We start from the raw sequence: 15673 nt of genomic DNA, 5'->3' as shown, positions 1-15673 counted from the left end.
CTCTCTCTGTCTGTCTGTCTGTCTGTCTCTCTCTCTCTCTCTCTCTCTCTCTCTCTTTATACATGTGCACATGAGCGTGTTGAGAACATTCCAGGGAAAAGATCCAGGCGGGCTTGGGCAATATCCTCTCTCTCTCTCTCTCTCTCTCTCTCTCTCTCTCTCTCTCTCTCTCTCTCTCTCTCTCTCTCTAAAACCTAACCTAACTTGACCCTGATTCTAGATCTTCAAACTGTCCTCCGAAAATGTATTGATTGGAACAATATGATGAAATGGCCATTCATGTTATACTTTGGGTTGTTGATGGCTAAACGTGAAGAGAAATGTACAGACAAGACAGATTAACACACACTTGCATCCTGTTATGAAGAGACACACATGGGGGAATTCTGGTTGAATTGAAAAACAACAAATGCAGAAGTAACTTGGTCACTCAGGAGACAGCAGTTATGGGGAATAATCAGGGGTTATATAATCATGCAATCAAAATTAATCAAGCCTAATTTTGATCATACCATTTTCATTATAATTTTCAGTTGTAGAATAATTTATTTGTATTCAATTATTAAGGTATTATTGTGGTGTCATTGGTCACTTCTTCGCTTGACATCTGTTTCCTGTCTGGGAGCGGAGCCAACTCTCTCTCTCTCTCTCTCTCTCTCTCTCTCTCTCTCTCTCTCTCTCTCTCTCTCTCTCTCTCTCTCTCTCTCTCTGTGAGAGTGTTGGTGCTTCCCAGCCACGCACTAGCCGATGTTGCAATATGTCACTTCCTGTCTCCTGCTCTAGCGGAAAGGAGCAAGACGGTGGTCGAGAGCAAACCGCAACAACCAATCGCAAGATGCAAAGGGGAAGTAGCATCCCGACTGACCAGCAGAAAGACTTTTGATACTAGCAACACTGTCTGTCTGTCTGTCTCGGTCTGTCTGTCTGTCTGTCTGTCTGTCTGTCTGCCTGCCTGCCTGCCTGCCTGCCTGCCTGCCTGCCTGCCTGCCTGCCTGCCTGCCTGGCTGCCTGTCTGACTGGTACAGGGTAGTAGGTCAATTTACCAGGTCCTTTCCATCGGGGCTGAAATTCACACAAGGACAGTAGTACTGTTTTAATGTTATCCTAAACAGTTTGGGGCATTATACAGTATTGTTCATCTCAATATATATCTTTCCACTTCTTGTCCGCGTTTCCCAAAGCGATTTTGAGCACTCATAAGCTCAGGCATGGTCGTAGAAACCAAAAACGTTTCAAGAACGCCTTAGCCTGCGCAGGCACCTGTCAATCAAGAGCAACGAGTTGAGAGTGCACAAAGGAACCAAATGGCTGTGACGACGGTTGAAAGCACACCTTACGAATGGCTCCAGGAAACCCATCGTAAGGAGGATTTTAGAAGCAAACACCTTTCCCGCAAGTTTCCCACGGGTTCTGCAGACCTGTCTTACGATGGCTTTTTTAAGGGTGCGCCTGGGGCGCCCGTAAGCACCCTTCGTAGAAAACTGAGCACTATACAGTATAACTAAGTATAACTATGAAAGTATATTTAAAAAAAAAAGCTATCTAAGTCTAGTGGATAGAGTAGGCTATTCTACACACCTGCTATACAAAATAAACAAGTGAACTATATTTATATTTATATAAGGAATAAATAAAAAATACAAAGGTGAATTATATGTTTTGTTATGCGTGTCGCTTGCTTTGATATACTAGTAAGACACCTGAGGGTGGAATGCGACCTCAGGGTGACATGCGACCTCGGTCGCGCCAATTCTTGACTATCTGGCCAACCACAGCGTTTCTCTGACGATTCTAGTTGTTATCATTCTGGGGGGAGTTTGTTCATGTTTTTGTGAGGGTATCAACCCTAGGAGACACGGAGAGAACATGCAAACTCCACACAGAAAGGCCCTATCGCCAACCCCACTTAGGGTGTGAGCGATAGGGCCTAAACATGGAGATGTGGAGAACACTATATATGGAGATAGTCCAGTCCATCATGTCATATGGGACTACCGTCATAGACAGTAGCCATTGTTAGGCCGGAGTCAATGGCTGTCTGTCTGTCTGACTGTCTGTACAGGAAGTGATGTCACATGACATACTTTTTATGCCCATATATGAGTCATTCTGTACCACATCTCCATGTTTAGGCCAAACAGGTTCGCTCCATTGACAAGGAGGATATCGCACATTGTACCTCATCCACCCTTTCTTCTCTCTCCTTTTGGTATCTTTATCCTCCTCCTCCTTTTTTTATTTTTTATTCTTCTCTTTTTTTCACAGCCGCCCCCATATTTACTTTAGAAAATATATATTAAATTCTAAGAACGTTTCGAGTACCAGTTTGATACAAGAGCGAATAAGCGCTACACTTCTGGAATCCTGTGTGTCGACTTAAAGTCGGATCCAGGCCTAATAACTTTATCTAGCTGCCCCCGTTGCCACCTCCTTTTCTTTTCTGAGACACATTGTACCTCCTCCACCCTTTCTTCTCTCTCCTTTTGGTATCTTTATCTTCCTCCTCCTTTTTCTGTCTTCTTAGTCTTGTGTATCCTTCTCTTTTGGCTACTGTCTATGACGGTAGTCCCATATGACATGATGGACTGGACTATCTCCATATATAGTGTTATCCACATTTCGTGTAGCCGTCCCGTACAGGAAGTGATGTCACAACTCGCTGACATCACACTGACATCACAGAGGTTACGGAAGGAAGGAAGGAAGGACACTCAAGTGACACGGTTTTTCAGAGTATATGTGACCTTCGGTCGCAATAAGCTACTGAGAAATAGCACACCACAACACACACTTACATAAAAAAAAGAACAAGCTTATAGGCTGCCTCATTTGTTAAGTGGGTCCGTGCAGTGGGGTTCCCCTGTCCCCAGCTAAAAGACATGCAGTGATGCTTGGAAGCGGTGATAGAACTCAGAAACATCCACTCGCCAGTCCAACACACAACCCCTCATTCCAACATGACGTGCTGGAGAACCAGTCCGCTCATCATCATCGTACACTCTCAAAATGTGAGTTGTAGTCGGGGAGCCACAGGCCCAAAAGCTCAAAGAATAGGGTTTTACCTGTGACGTCATGACATACTTTTTATTTGTGTTTTTTCTATTCATTTGGTCATTAAGGTACACAGAATGAGAGGCCTGCTCAGCCGGAAACATTGCGAAAAAAGGTTATGGACATTTGTATATTTACTCCATCAACTTCACTATACAGGAAAAAAATAAATCTGCTTTAAGTAGCATGTGAGGGGTCAAACTAGGGGTTCTTCATGATTCTGAATCCATTGCAAGCATTTGTTTTGCATGAAAAACATTCCTTGGGCTAGATTTTGGCCTCTCAAAACTGTGATTTTTGATGACTCATCACTTTTCACCGTTTTGTCGGGCTGAAATCTAACCTAAGGAATGTTTTTCATGCAAAACAAATGCTTGCAATGGATTCAGAATCATGAAGAACCCCTAGTTTGACCCCTCACATGCTACTTAAAGCAGATTTATTTTTGTATTATTTTCCTGTATGGTGACGTTGATGGGACTTTCTTTTTTGCAATGTTTCCGGCAGAGCAGGCCTCTTATTCTGTGTACCTTATTGACCAAATTAATAGAAAAAACTAAAATAAAAAGTATGTTATGACATCACAGGTCCTCTCAAATGTTGGGCCTGTGGCTCCCCAGCTATTGAATTTTGGAACCATTTGGTTCCTAACTTGCAAACCTCCAAACTAAAATATAACAGCCCTGCCTCTTTAGCCCCTCGTGCCAACACAACACTGAGCTAAAGAGGCAGGGCTGTTATATTTTAGTTTGTACGTTTGGAAGTTAGGAACCAAATGGTTCCAAAATGCAACTCCCATTTTGAGAGTCTGAAATCAGGCTAGGATGATGAGGGTCCATTGGTTCATATATATATATATAACTAATTGTAGCCCTATAGTTATTACAGTCAAGACGGGGCAGACAACAGCCATAGTAGCTAAACTAACGACTAACGACTGAGAGCCTCGGGTTCGACTCCTGCTTCAGCAGATCGATATAAACGACACAGAGAGTCCCCAAGTCTAATTTTGAGGAACCAGTACTCTAGTCTACAATACTGTCATAGTAGGCCTAACCTATAAAATAAAAAAATAAATATTTAAGACGGGCAGTTAAGTCACTTTGTGCAGTCAGTTATAGGCCTACCAACAGGCAACAGCGCTTAAAGCTTGCATGTAGTTTCAAATTAAAACAAGGGGTTTGTACAGTCAGTTTAGCTGCTACCAACAGCGCTAAAAGTTTGTTAATTTTCAGCGTTGTATGTTTTATTGATGGGCCGAGTAGGCTACAATCACACAAACCAACAGCTGAAATTCATTTGGGAGCACAGCTGCTGACGTCCTATCCATCGAAGCCCAGAGCCATTCAAGGAGAGTTTCAGGGAGAGTTACATCATATCCGTTCACATGGGGCCAGAGTTTGCAGAATTCTCTAATACAAGGCCTAAGGGCCTGAGAGAGGCGCTTACGAGCGCGTTTGAGAAACACCGTCATCGTAAGGACCGCAGCCTTACGAATGGCTTCGTACGACCTGTGTATCAGCATGCAACGCATTTTGTGAGCTTGTAGATCAGCTGTTTTATACTTTCCAGGAAAACCATGCTGAGAGTGACGTCATTAAGACGCCAATTCTCATAACATGCTCAGTTTCACATTTGCTCCATTCTCACACACTGTCAGCACAAATCATATCTGTCTTTGCCGAGCCATGAGGCCCATAGGGCAGGAGCCTGCTTCTGTAGCGTGTAGCGTGAGGCAGCTTTATGTACAAGTACACCCCCTGGACATGAGGCTAGTATGTCACAGGGACTTATCCCCCAATCCAACCCTTGGTGCTGAGGCATTGATTGGTTGATTGAAGACTTTATTAGAAGTTTGCATAGAAAAAGGTACAGTTTCATGACGGTACAGTTCACCGGTACAAGGTCAACTAAAAGGAGATCCTAGAAAAGACTACGCTTATTTCCATAGGAAACCATTGAAGTAGGCCTATCTCATATAACATTGAATGACAGACGGCTAGAACACAGTACTATGCAGTAGATATAGTAAAAAAGTAAAAAATAAAATAAACAGTGCAAAAAATATATACCGTAGGTAAATACAGAGAAGGGTCAGAGGAGGCTGGGCTAGGTTTGTTATTGCCAGTTGGCACAGCTGGGTTGCATTTTTCAGAGTCTTTGGTATGACCCGGCCGGGGATCGAATCCCAACCTCATGTCTCAGGGCGGACACTCTAACCACAAGGCCACTGAGCTTGTCTTTGGTGAATAACAACCTATACAACTACAATATGTCAAATCAATAAAACCTAATACATTCATGTGTCAAAACATGACGTATTATTTTCTTTTAGAGTTTATCCTATTTTCTTTTTTATGGTAGTATATGCCATGCAAATATATGTACAGAGGTTTACCCATTACAGATAGTGTGTGTGTGTCAGGTATTCAATATTGGTTAACAGCTCTTGCAGAAAATATTAGGTAACCACTTAATGCTGTTGCGTGTGAGTCTTACTGGAACATTATTAGTAGGAGATTACCGAGAAAGGAAGAAACAAACTGTGGTCACAGAAAGCTGAGAGGTGTTAATAACGCATCCTGAATGTGCCGATGCATAAATGTGCACGTGCATGTCTACTGTATGCACTTGCAAGCTGGGATGTTTCAATGTATCATTCATACTGTAGATGTTAAAATGTTTGACTGTCATTATATTTGTTTTTGTTACATATTTTCCTGTATTCTGCTATCTCTGTCATCTCCACACTCTATTTACAGTGTGTGCGTTCTTGTGCTTTTACAGAGTGAGCCCATATATTTGCAGTGGTGTAAACAACTAAGTACAGTACATTTATTTAAGTACTGTACTGTACTAGGTATTTGTACCTTACTAAACTTTGACTTCTACTCCATTACATCTCGCATCCAAATATTGTACTTTTACTCCACAACATTCATTTTAGTTACTAGTTAGGCTACTTTGTATATTTAGATTATTATAAAACATAAATTAACCACTTCAGCCCTATACATACATTTCAGGAATTTGATAACAGACGATCTACAAGCTCACAATGCGTCGCGATGCAACACATTGTGAGCTTGTAGATATGCTATTTTCAAAAGATTCGTATACATTGAAAACCTGGGACATTCTACTTAATGAGTACTTTTACTTTTGGTACTTTTTGATGCCAATACTTTTGTACTTTTACTCAAGTACATTTTGAATTCCTTTAGTTTACTTGTGACAGAGTACTTCTTCATTAAAGAATTGATACTTTTACTAAAGTAAAACATTTGAGTTATTTTTCCACCACTGGTTATTTGTGCCTAAGAGAGTGTGTGTCTTGATGTTTACGTCAGTGTTTATTATAACCATCTGCTATGGTCTGTACAGCACTTTGTTGAATGTTTTATTTTTATGTTGAATGTTTTTTTTTTTTCTTTTTTTTTTTAAGCTTCATAGCTTAATTTGACTTGACTCATAGGCTACTATGCATACACAACCAATGTGGGAATGAATTAAGTAACCAAACATGCTTGTTTTATTGTTTTCTCAATATGCTTGTTTTATTGCTGAAGGAAAATGATCAAGAGTACATAAAACAGCCGCGCTAATACAGTTAATGACAACAAAACTGAAAACATTTTAGAAGAAATGACCAATGATTCATATATGATTCATATATATATTATCAATCTCGAAAATATATATTTTTGTAAACTTTCATGTGCTCTAGATACATTGCACATGCAGTGAATTTTTCCAAACCTTTTTTGTTAAGATTTAGAATTTATATGGCATACAGCTCATGAATATCAAAAGTCCATATTTCAGAGAGACCACTCAAAACAAGGATAAGAAGAATTTTTGTTGTTTTTTGTCTAAGGGCAGAAGATGATTCTGCCAATGCTTTTCAGTAGGAATGCAGTGGTTTCATAGGTAGAATTAAACTTCGGTGTGACCGTACCCTATAAAGCAAGATAAAACAAAGCAAGACTAGAGAGCCTGGTGGATTAACGTCACCACAAGTTAAAGGGAAGAACCACCCATTTTCAATATTGAACTATATCATTAATATACCTTTGAGTTGTTATGTGGAAATAACCCCCAAACCCCCACATCATCAATCCTCCAGTTCTAGGCCAGGGGTTTTCAAACGTTTTTGACTCAGGGCACCCTGTAAATATCTTTTTCATCCACGGCACCCTTGAATTACACTGTTAATTTTTAGAATCTTTCATCATATCAAGCGACCTAAATATGCACATCTTTCCACCTGAGATACGCTATGTCACAGAGAAATATCAGTTTCTATCAGAACTGACGGAAAATAACGTTATACTTGATGTTTAACCACTTGAAACCCAGTATCCCTATTCTGTGGGGAAAGTTCACCAAAAATAGCCGATCTACAAGCTCACAACGCGTCACAACGCGTAACAAGTACAGGGCAAATCAGGTCTTCACATTGTGAAGTGATATTGATGAATTCCAAATATCATCAAATCATTCTGAGGCACCCCTGGATTGCCGTCACAGCACCGTCACCCACTTTGAAAACCCCTGTTCTAGGCAACACAGAAGGGGGGGGGGGGGGCATAACAACTCAAAGGTATATTAATGACATAATTCAATGTTGAAAATGGGTGGTTCTGCCCTTTAACTGGATGACCTGTTCCATTTATTAAAAAAAAGCAAAGCTTGGTGTTCATCTCAACGCATTGTCACAAAACCAACTGGTTGAGCTTTCTTGTACCAGGTGGGTGTTATGGTTTTTTGGACTCCACGTGCCTGATGAGATCCTGGACCCAGGCCTGAGATGGGTCAGTGCAGAACTTGGCACCTTCCTTCTTCATGGTGAACCTGGAACAGACACACATAGAGAGAAGATTTTCATCACATCAGTAAATCAGCTGGCATCAGCTTCCAGACTAAATGCATTCCAATGGTCCCATTTGTATTGTTCAGGGGTAAGACTTGGCCTTGGTCCGTGGCAAATTATAGATTACGTTTTACATAACATTACAATTCTATTACTTTGATCATAACACCTGATACATTTTGTTTTTACAAACATTAAAATGTATTTATTTTGGTCTTAAGACCCAATCGGTTTTGTTTTAACATAACATTACAATTAGTATGTTCACTGATTTAATATGACACTATGGCACATAGGGAGTCCACTATTAGCACAGTGGCTCTCCACGCCATGCAGGGAGAGTGTTCTGGGCGAGCGTTCCGCACCGTGGGTCTAGCAGTCTGCCTGGGGTGAGCATATTTTGGGGTGAGCGTTCCGGTTACCTCCCATATACGAACATAACTGACAGCATTTGACATCTTGTCATAATGTGAGTCTATAATGTGAACTGCATTTGTAGAATGTGTTCAATGTTTATACGTATTGCAGGGGTAGGCAACCTTAGGCACGGGTGCCAACATTGGCACAGGGGAGGGTGATCACTGGCACATGGACAGAAGAGTGAGGGAGACAATTTTTATTTTAAAATCTTATTTAAAATCATATTTAAACTTGGTCAATTAAATGAAGTCACCTAATTTACAGAAAATGTAATCCTGCACATAATTCTACCTTCATTAAAACTCTGAACTCTGCCAACAATGCCAATCAAAATGTCTGAATCTTTGATGGCGTGTGGGTGGGTGACGTGACGTAGCGTTTTCGCTGTCCTCGGTGTCAAACATGTATAAATAAAAAATATATTTGTCAAAAACCTTCTGAATATTGTGCAGGACATTAAGCTTTATGTGAACTTACTCAAGATTAAAACATTTCATTCCTCATTTCTTCAGAATCTTCAACCAAACATGGTAAATATCATCTGGTGTGACTGTCCCGACCTTGTTTCTCAAAGTGGGAACTTGAATAAAACTAAGAAAAAGAATTGCTAAAATTCATTTAAAAATGAATTTAGGCAAAAAAAAAATGTCTATTTGTGAGCCTATATCTTTTCAAAGTCCAAGCATAATGTTTTCAGTCATTTCTGATCAAAAAGATTTTGTCCCCCAAACCAAAATCATCTGGTGTGACACTAGTTTGGAAAAATTAAACAGGCAATAATTTGGACACCTACTGGGCTAGAGAGGTCCTTCTTCTGTAAGGCTATTCAGCACTCCCAGCACAACTGCAAGACAGGTGTCTGAGGTGAGTTATGATTTTAACATTTTCATGAAATGCCATCTTGTTGAAACTTTGACAAGTGTGGCACTTCTGGATGTCATCTGGTGTGACACCTTTTTCATTAATAAAGCAAAAGTTATTTGAAACTTTGGTCATAATTACATGTAAATCTAGGTTGTTTTGTTATAGCTAGCATGTTGTTAGCATGCTAATGTGTACCTGGTAGCCTCAAGGTAGTCCTAAATGCAGAAAACGTCATCTGGTGTGACACTTCGTCATCTGGTGTGACATATCTGCTTGTCACGCCAGATGACTTGATTGTCACACCAGATGATATATACTGTATTTTCCTACAGACATAACAATAAATAACAAGTCCCATGTTTCTTTTGTCCATTTAAAACATTTTAACATGTTTAAAACAACGTTTTAAACATTTTTACATAATTTAATTTAGCTTCATTCGGTGATACAGCAAATTCATCAGACAGAGCAGAAACCCCTTCACAGAAACCTAAACCTTATATTGTGGTAACACTTTATAATAACTATCCGTTATAAGCAGTTAATATAAGACACTTGACAACAGAAAATGGGTGGTACAGAAAATGTGATTTTATTATTTCCAAAATACACAAACATACTGTATAGTGATGAATGAATGGATATGGAGGAAGGGCATTTAAACAAAACCATAGCTGTTCTTATCCTTACTTGGATACAGCAAAACAAAAAAAAAGAAGGAAAAAAAGTAGGACTACTAGTTATAGATTTAGCACAATTCAAATAAATTGATTAATTTGGACTCACTGATGTGTTCAACCAGAGGCTCAGTGCGATTGCAAGTCATCAGCTCAACTGGCTTCATCAGTTGAAGCAGTTCAGACACATCAAGGAGAGCATCCAACCCAATGAAATGGTCTTGCATATAGACTTTTCTGAGAACTATGCATGTAAACTAAACACAGAGATTCAGGCGTTTCATTTTGGTGGCAATAGGCAGCAGGCAACAGTGCATACCGGAGTTGCCTACTCAGTCAGTGGCTCCCAGTGCTATGCCACCATTTCACAGTCCTTACGCCATGATGAGCGTGCTGTGTGGGCACACATCAAGCCAGTTATTGAGGATTTCCGAGGAAAACAAGACAATGCAATTGACACCCTGCATGTCCTCAGTGATGGGCCAGCAACCCAGTACCGGAATCGCACAAACTGCTTCCTCATGAGCAGCATTCCTTATACATGGGGATTCAAGAGGGTCACCTGGAACTTTTCAGAGCGTTCCCATGGAAAGGGCGCACCTGATGGTGTGGGAGGGGTGCTGAAGCGTAAGGCAGACATGTATGTCCTCGGAGGCAGTGACCTACAAACACCGAGGGATCTGTGTGAGTATTTACAGAAGTCCTCTGAAAAAGTCACTGTCATGTGGATCGAAGAAGAGAAGATATCCAACATGGATGAAATGGTCCCTCCATCAGTGCGTCCAGTGACTGGCATCAGCACTACGCACCAGGTTCTTTCTATCTTCCCGGGAAAGATAGTTTACAGAGACCTGAGTTGTTTCTGCCAGTTTCCTCAGATCTGCACCTGTCACAACCCACGGAAATTACAGTTCGACCAAGTCTCCAGGGCTGAGGTGCCAGGTGACAAGACAAGTGATGAGTAAGTATAACTAAATCATTCTCTTTGCCAATTTTATGATACCTGTAATTGTACCTGTTTAATGACAATAAAGTAACTTATGTCATCCATTCATTCCTTTTCTTCCTTAACTAAGTGGTGGCCCATCTGCGGAACTGCCCCCTTCCCAGGTCAGCTGCAGGCCCAAAACAGCTTCCGGAGCTCAGTGAGTATAACATACTTGGCAAACTTGAGGACTTGCTAGTAATTACATTTTACTACTAAAAACAATCTACCTGACAAATAAATTACATTTAAATGTCTCCTCCTGAAGGTCTTCTACTCAGGTGCTGGACACAAGTGCATCTATTGGAGAGGCCCAAGCTGAGGATTCAGACACCTCCTCAGATGAATACACACAAGGACAGTTTGTCATAATCAAATATGAGGGAAAGCCATATGTGGGGCAGATTGTTACCATTAATAAGGAGGGGCTAGAGATAAACTGCATGAATCAACTTGGAAAAATGAAAAATGGTTTTGTCTGGCCAAAGGGGCGAGACTGCATTTTCTACAAAGAGCAGGAAGTTGTCTGTGGCATAGCAGAACGCATTGTGCTGCGAGAGCTTGTAGATCAGCTATTTTCGGAGTTGCACAACCCAGCACTCTTTAGCTAGTGGAGATGTGGTGTAACGACATGATTCGTAAATAAATTTGTTCAACTCAAAATGCTGTGTTCAAGTTCAGGAGACTTCGGAAAAAAGTAATACACCTGAATGCTGAGTTGTTTCCAATAATTGGTGTTAATAAAATGTTGCCTTGGCTCCCAGTGTGGCTATGCACCTTATTGTCTCTTTAAGATCCTTCTGCCGTGGGCCGGCAGAAGACTTAGGTGTGCGTAGCATTCCTGTGCACATCCTCATCATCCATCTACTACTACAATTCTTTGTTATCCTATGTTAAGGCCCAACAATACTATCCTGTTCAGAAATATTAAGGCCATGTTATTTAATGTTAAAGCAATTTTACTGTTGCTGTTTTTCCTGGGTAATTGTTTAATCAATCAGTAAAGTTCAGTACTCACTAATAGGTAGGTTAAAACACAGTTTGCTTTGACACATGAAGATATGGTCATCTGGTGTGACACTAAGTCATCTGGTGTGACATTCCAAATAGTGAGAAATCATACCTTTATTAATGATGAAACCGAAAAAATGTGTATGGTTTACATAGAAAATAGTATCAGGAAGAGTCACAAATATTTGTGTAATTTTAAAGAAAGTTTTTGTCAGAATAAAATTAAAATATGTTGAAAGATCGACAACATGGGCCTCACACAGAGTGTTGATTATGAAAAAAATATACAGATTCAATTAATTTTCACAAAACTATAGTGGATCACAGGTTAGTTATGATAAAGGACTTTGATAAAGTGAGTAACTTAAGAAAGGTGTACTCCATTTTCATTTTATGAACAATTATTGTCATGTCACACCAGATGACGGTTTTAGGCACAAGTACAACAAACTGCTCAATAAAGTCTGATTCCAATAAAATATCTAAAAACAAAATGTGTTTCCATAAAGTTGAGAGTGAGTAGAACAAAAGTAAATAATTTTTATGCCTGCTATTTAAAGTTTTTTAAAAAACATGTTTTTTGGGGCGTCACGTCACTGACCCGTGTCCTTAAAATGTTGACATGGCACATTGACTATCTAGAAAACATGGCACTTAATTTCAAAAAGGTTGCTGACCCCTGTTATATTGGTACAATACAGTAAGTATAAGGTGTAAGTGCATCACTGCAGCGTACTAAATACAGTATACTGTGTGTGTGTGTGTGTGTATATATATATATATATATATATATATATATATATATATATATATATATATATATATATATATATATATATATATTATTTTTTACCTTCTATAGACGGGTTTCTGGTCCACGTTACACTGATAAAACTAGATGCGTGCGCAGGGTCCGTACCAAAATTAGCCAATGAAACCAGCGCTCCCCAAAACAACAGGTTTGGGGATTGGACGGAATTGATTACATGATACAGTCAGCTGTGCATTTAGTCTCAATGTTTGTAAACAAGAAACCCGTCTATAACTGGAAGCTCAGGCATGTTCCGTGTATAACATTTTACATTATGCCTGAACCAGAAGCCCGACACGGGCATCAGTACAAGGTCCGTCACCAGAGGGGATTGTGAGGTGCAGTCTAGACGCACAGCCTTTGTGCAATTTGCACCAATCTACCCACTAAGAGAGTGTTAATCTTTTACATAATTTATGGTCCAAATAAAATTATGGAACATGGACAATCAAACTTGAACATTTTTCAAGGCTAAAATATTGTAGTTTTCCTGAGTCTCTAGTATTTTTATGTCAAAACTAGGGCTTTTTAATGTTGATTTTACCTTCTGTTTGTACCCTTTTAAGTAATATGCATTATGTGCTCTTTTTGTAACGTTGCTTGTTTTCTGTATGGGGACTATGGATGAAATCCAGTGTAGGCTATATTTACACAACCTTGTATGTGTGGTGTTCATCAATTATGTGCTGTCCCTCCCAGATATAAATGTATGAATGAAATAAGTGAGGTGATACTCACACAACGCCGTCCGTAGCACAGTGAATGTGTGTGCGCTGGAAGGACACCACGCCGACCTTAGGCAGGCGTGCTGCGCGATATGAGAAGCAGCACTCAGCTGGAGCAGATGCGTCACCATTGTCTGGGAGAGAAGAAAAAGAGACACAAACAAAGTCAAAATGTCCTGTCCATTAAAGTTTGTCAATACTGGAATGAGCTCCCTGTCACACTAAGGGAGATCCCCACTTTCTCAGCTTTTAAAGGTCAATTGAAACAGTGGTTGAAGAGTAACCAGTCCCGCCGCGGCCAAGGCCGGCCGCACTTTGGCACTAATTGCCCTTACTGCATGTATGACTTGTTGGTCCACAATAGAGTAGGTCTACCCTAGAATTAGTTTTAAACTTTTTTTATTCTCTTTTTCTAATTTCTTTTCTATTGTTTTCGAAATGTATTTTGTCATTTGCATTATTATGCCTCGTTATGTCAGTATTGTTGATGTTGATGGTTGAAGTTTGTGATGAAAATGTGTATCTTGCTAAATCCGGTGTATTTACATTGCTTGTAATGTTCATTAATAGCCTATGCTTTGCCCCGTCTAAATCAACGAATGAATAAATGGAATAAATAAATACATTTACTCAAATACTGTAGGCTACACAAGTAACATTTTGAGGTATTTGTGTTTTGAGTATTTTCATTGTCCAATACTTTTACTTTTACTCCACTCCACTAGAGATAATAAAACCTTTTCCACAGAGAATCTGTAGTAAAAAGTACTCCTCTACGTTTACTTGAACACTTTAGTTACTAGTTACTGTGTAGATTTTGATTATTATTACATACATTAACAACTTCAGCCCTATATACATTTTCGGCCATTTGAAAATAGCTTGTAGAGAGCTTGTAGATCTGCTGTTTCCAAAAGATTTTGAAATGGGACATGTCTGCCTGAGGACGGGTTCTGCCAATGCATTTCAATGGGAGTGGAGCGTTTCTTTGCAGAATTCCTCAAATGGCAGCAAACCGCTCCATTCCCATTGAAATGCATTGGCAGAATCCACTCGCATGGGTAGAATAGAAGTGTGGTGTGAATGTATTTCTACCCTGCAGTATTGATACTTTCATTTAAGTAAAAAAGATGTAGTACTTTTTCCACCAATGGACACAGAGACACATTAGTGGAATAAAAAAATAAAAACTAATTTCAACAACAATGGTGGTTGACAGGGACGTGCATGTTAGAGATTTTTAAAAGAGCCTTTTGGAGGAAATATCGAAAATAGCAGACCTCCAAGCTCACAACGGGTTGCAGCGTGACACATTGTGAGCTTGGAGGTTGGCTATTTTCTGTGCTTGATGCCACTGAACTAAGCATAATCAAGCCAATACTGGAGCAATTCTTTCAGCATAAGATGCTGCATTCAAGTTCAGCAGAGTTTGGACAAGGCAATTCTCTTGAATGCTGCCTTCACGTATACCATGGAAAGAGCGCATTTGCATTTCTTTCACCATAGTAAAAACTGCATTCATGGTCTGGAGAGGGCACAGACGGATAAAAGGGCAGGGGCTTAAGCCCCCTTTGATGTCTATGAGTGCACGTGCCTGGTGGTTGGTGCTGGGGTGACCGGTCAGGGTTTTTAAGATGAGGCAAGAAGGGCTGCATGCAGCCAGTCAGCTGGCTGAGATAGTTGGGACATAGCAAACACGTCGTTATGTGTATTATTTGAGTTGGTCATTACTATAATTCATTAATCGTAATTAAAAAATGTCTGGCCCACTGGCGCAGCCGTCCAGGCACCTAGGCTCAGTGTAGCCTGCCTGACAGCGTGTCGCAGGTTCGAGTCCCGATCCAAGTCAATCCCCATCTTTCTCTCCCCATTACCTGTCAGCCTACTGTCTATTTCTAGAGATAAAAGCATAAAAAAGCCAAAAATAATAATAATTATTATTATTAAAAAAATATCATCCATTATGTTGTTTTGGAGATCAACGCATTATATATTTTTTTACCTGCTCGTTTCTCTCCGGTAATACACAAATAATATTAACAAAAAATTGCATGATTAATCATGCCAATTAACCAGGACAGAAAAGAAAAAATACACTTACTTGCTTGCACCAGGACATCCAGAGATGAGAACAGCAGCAGGCAGGCCACCATGATTTGTATGTTCTTCATCCTCATCACTGTCATCAACACTAAGATTATCAGATTATGGTTGAAGCGTGTCGAGTCGAACGATCTGTCTCCTCTGCAGTCTCTC

At 40.0% G+C, this 15673-nt stretch overlaps 1 protein-coding gene across 1 annotated transcript; it reads right to left on the bottom strand.

Moving 5' to 3' along the window:
- Window positions 1-6607: 6607 nt before the first annotated feature.
- LOC308300380 (C-C motif chemokine 14-like) lies at window positions 6608-15673 on the bottom strand. Its single transcript, XM_080744197.1, has 3 exons — window positions 15519-15673; window positions 13431-13551; window positions 6608-7905 (listed from the first exon to the last, which is right to left on the bottom strand). Exons 1-3 carry the CDS (start codon window positions 15601-15603, stop codon window positions 7809-7811), a joined length of 303 nt encoding a protein of 100 aa, XP_080600323.1. The 5' UTR covers window positions 15604-15673; the 3' UTR covers window positions 6608-7808.

Source organism: Nannobrachium achirus, assembly GCF_963921795.1.
Source record: "Nannobrachium achirus genome assembly, chromosome: 16".
Lineage (NCBI taxonomy): Eukaryota > Metazoa > Chordata > Actinopteri > Myctophiformes > Myctophidae > Nannobrachium > Nannobrachium achirus.
This window is presented reverse-complemented; position numbering and strand designations above follow the sequence as displayed.

Excerpts from the sequence above, each read along its gene's own strand:
- LOC308300380 (XM_080744197.1), bottom strand. The coding sequence starts at position 15,603 with ATGACAGTGATGAGGATGAAGAACATACAAATCATGGTGGCCTGCCTG. Across the intron at positions 13,552-15,518 it reads GGATGTCCTGGTGCAAGCAA|ACAATGGTGACGCATCTGCT; the intron begins GTAAGTGTATTT and ends CTTCTCTCCCAG. Across the intron at positions 7,906-13,430 it reads TGTGCTACGGACGGCGTTGT|GTTCACCATGAAGAAGGAAG; the intron begins GTGAGTATCACC and ends TGTCTGTTCCAG.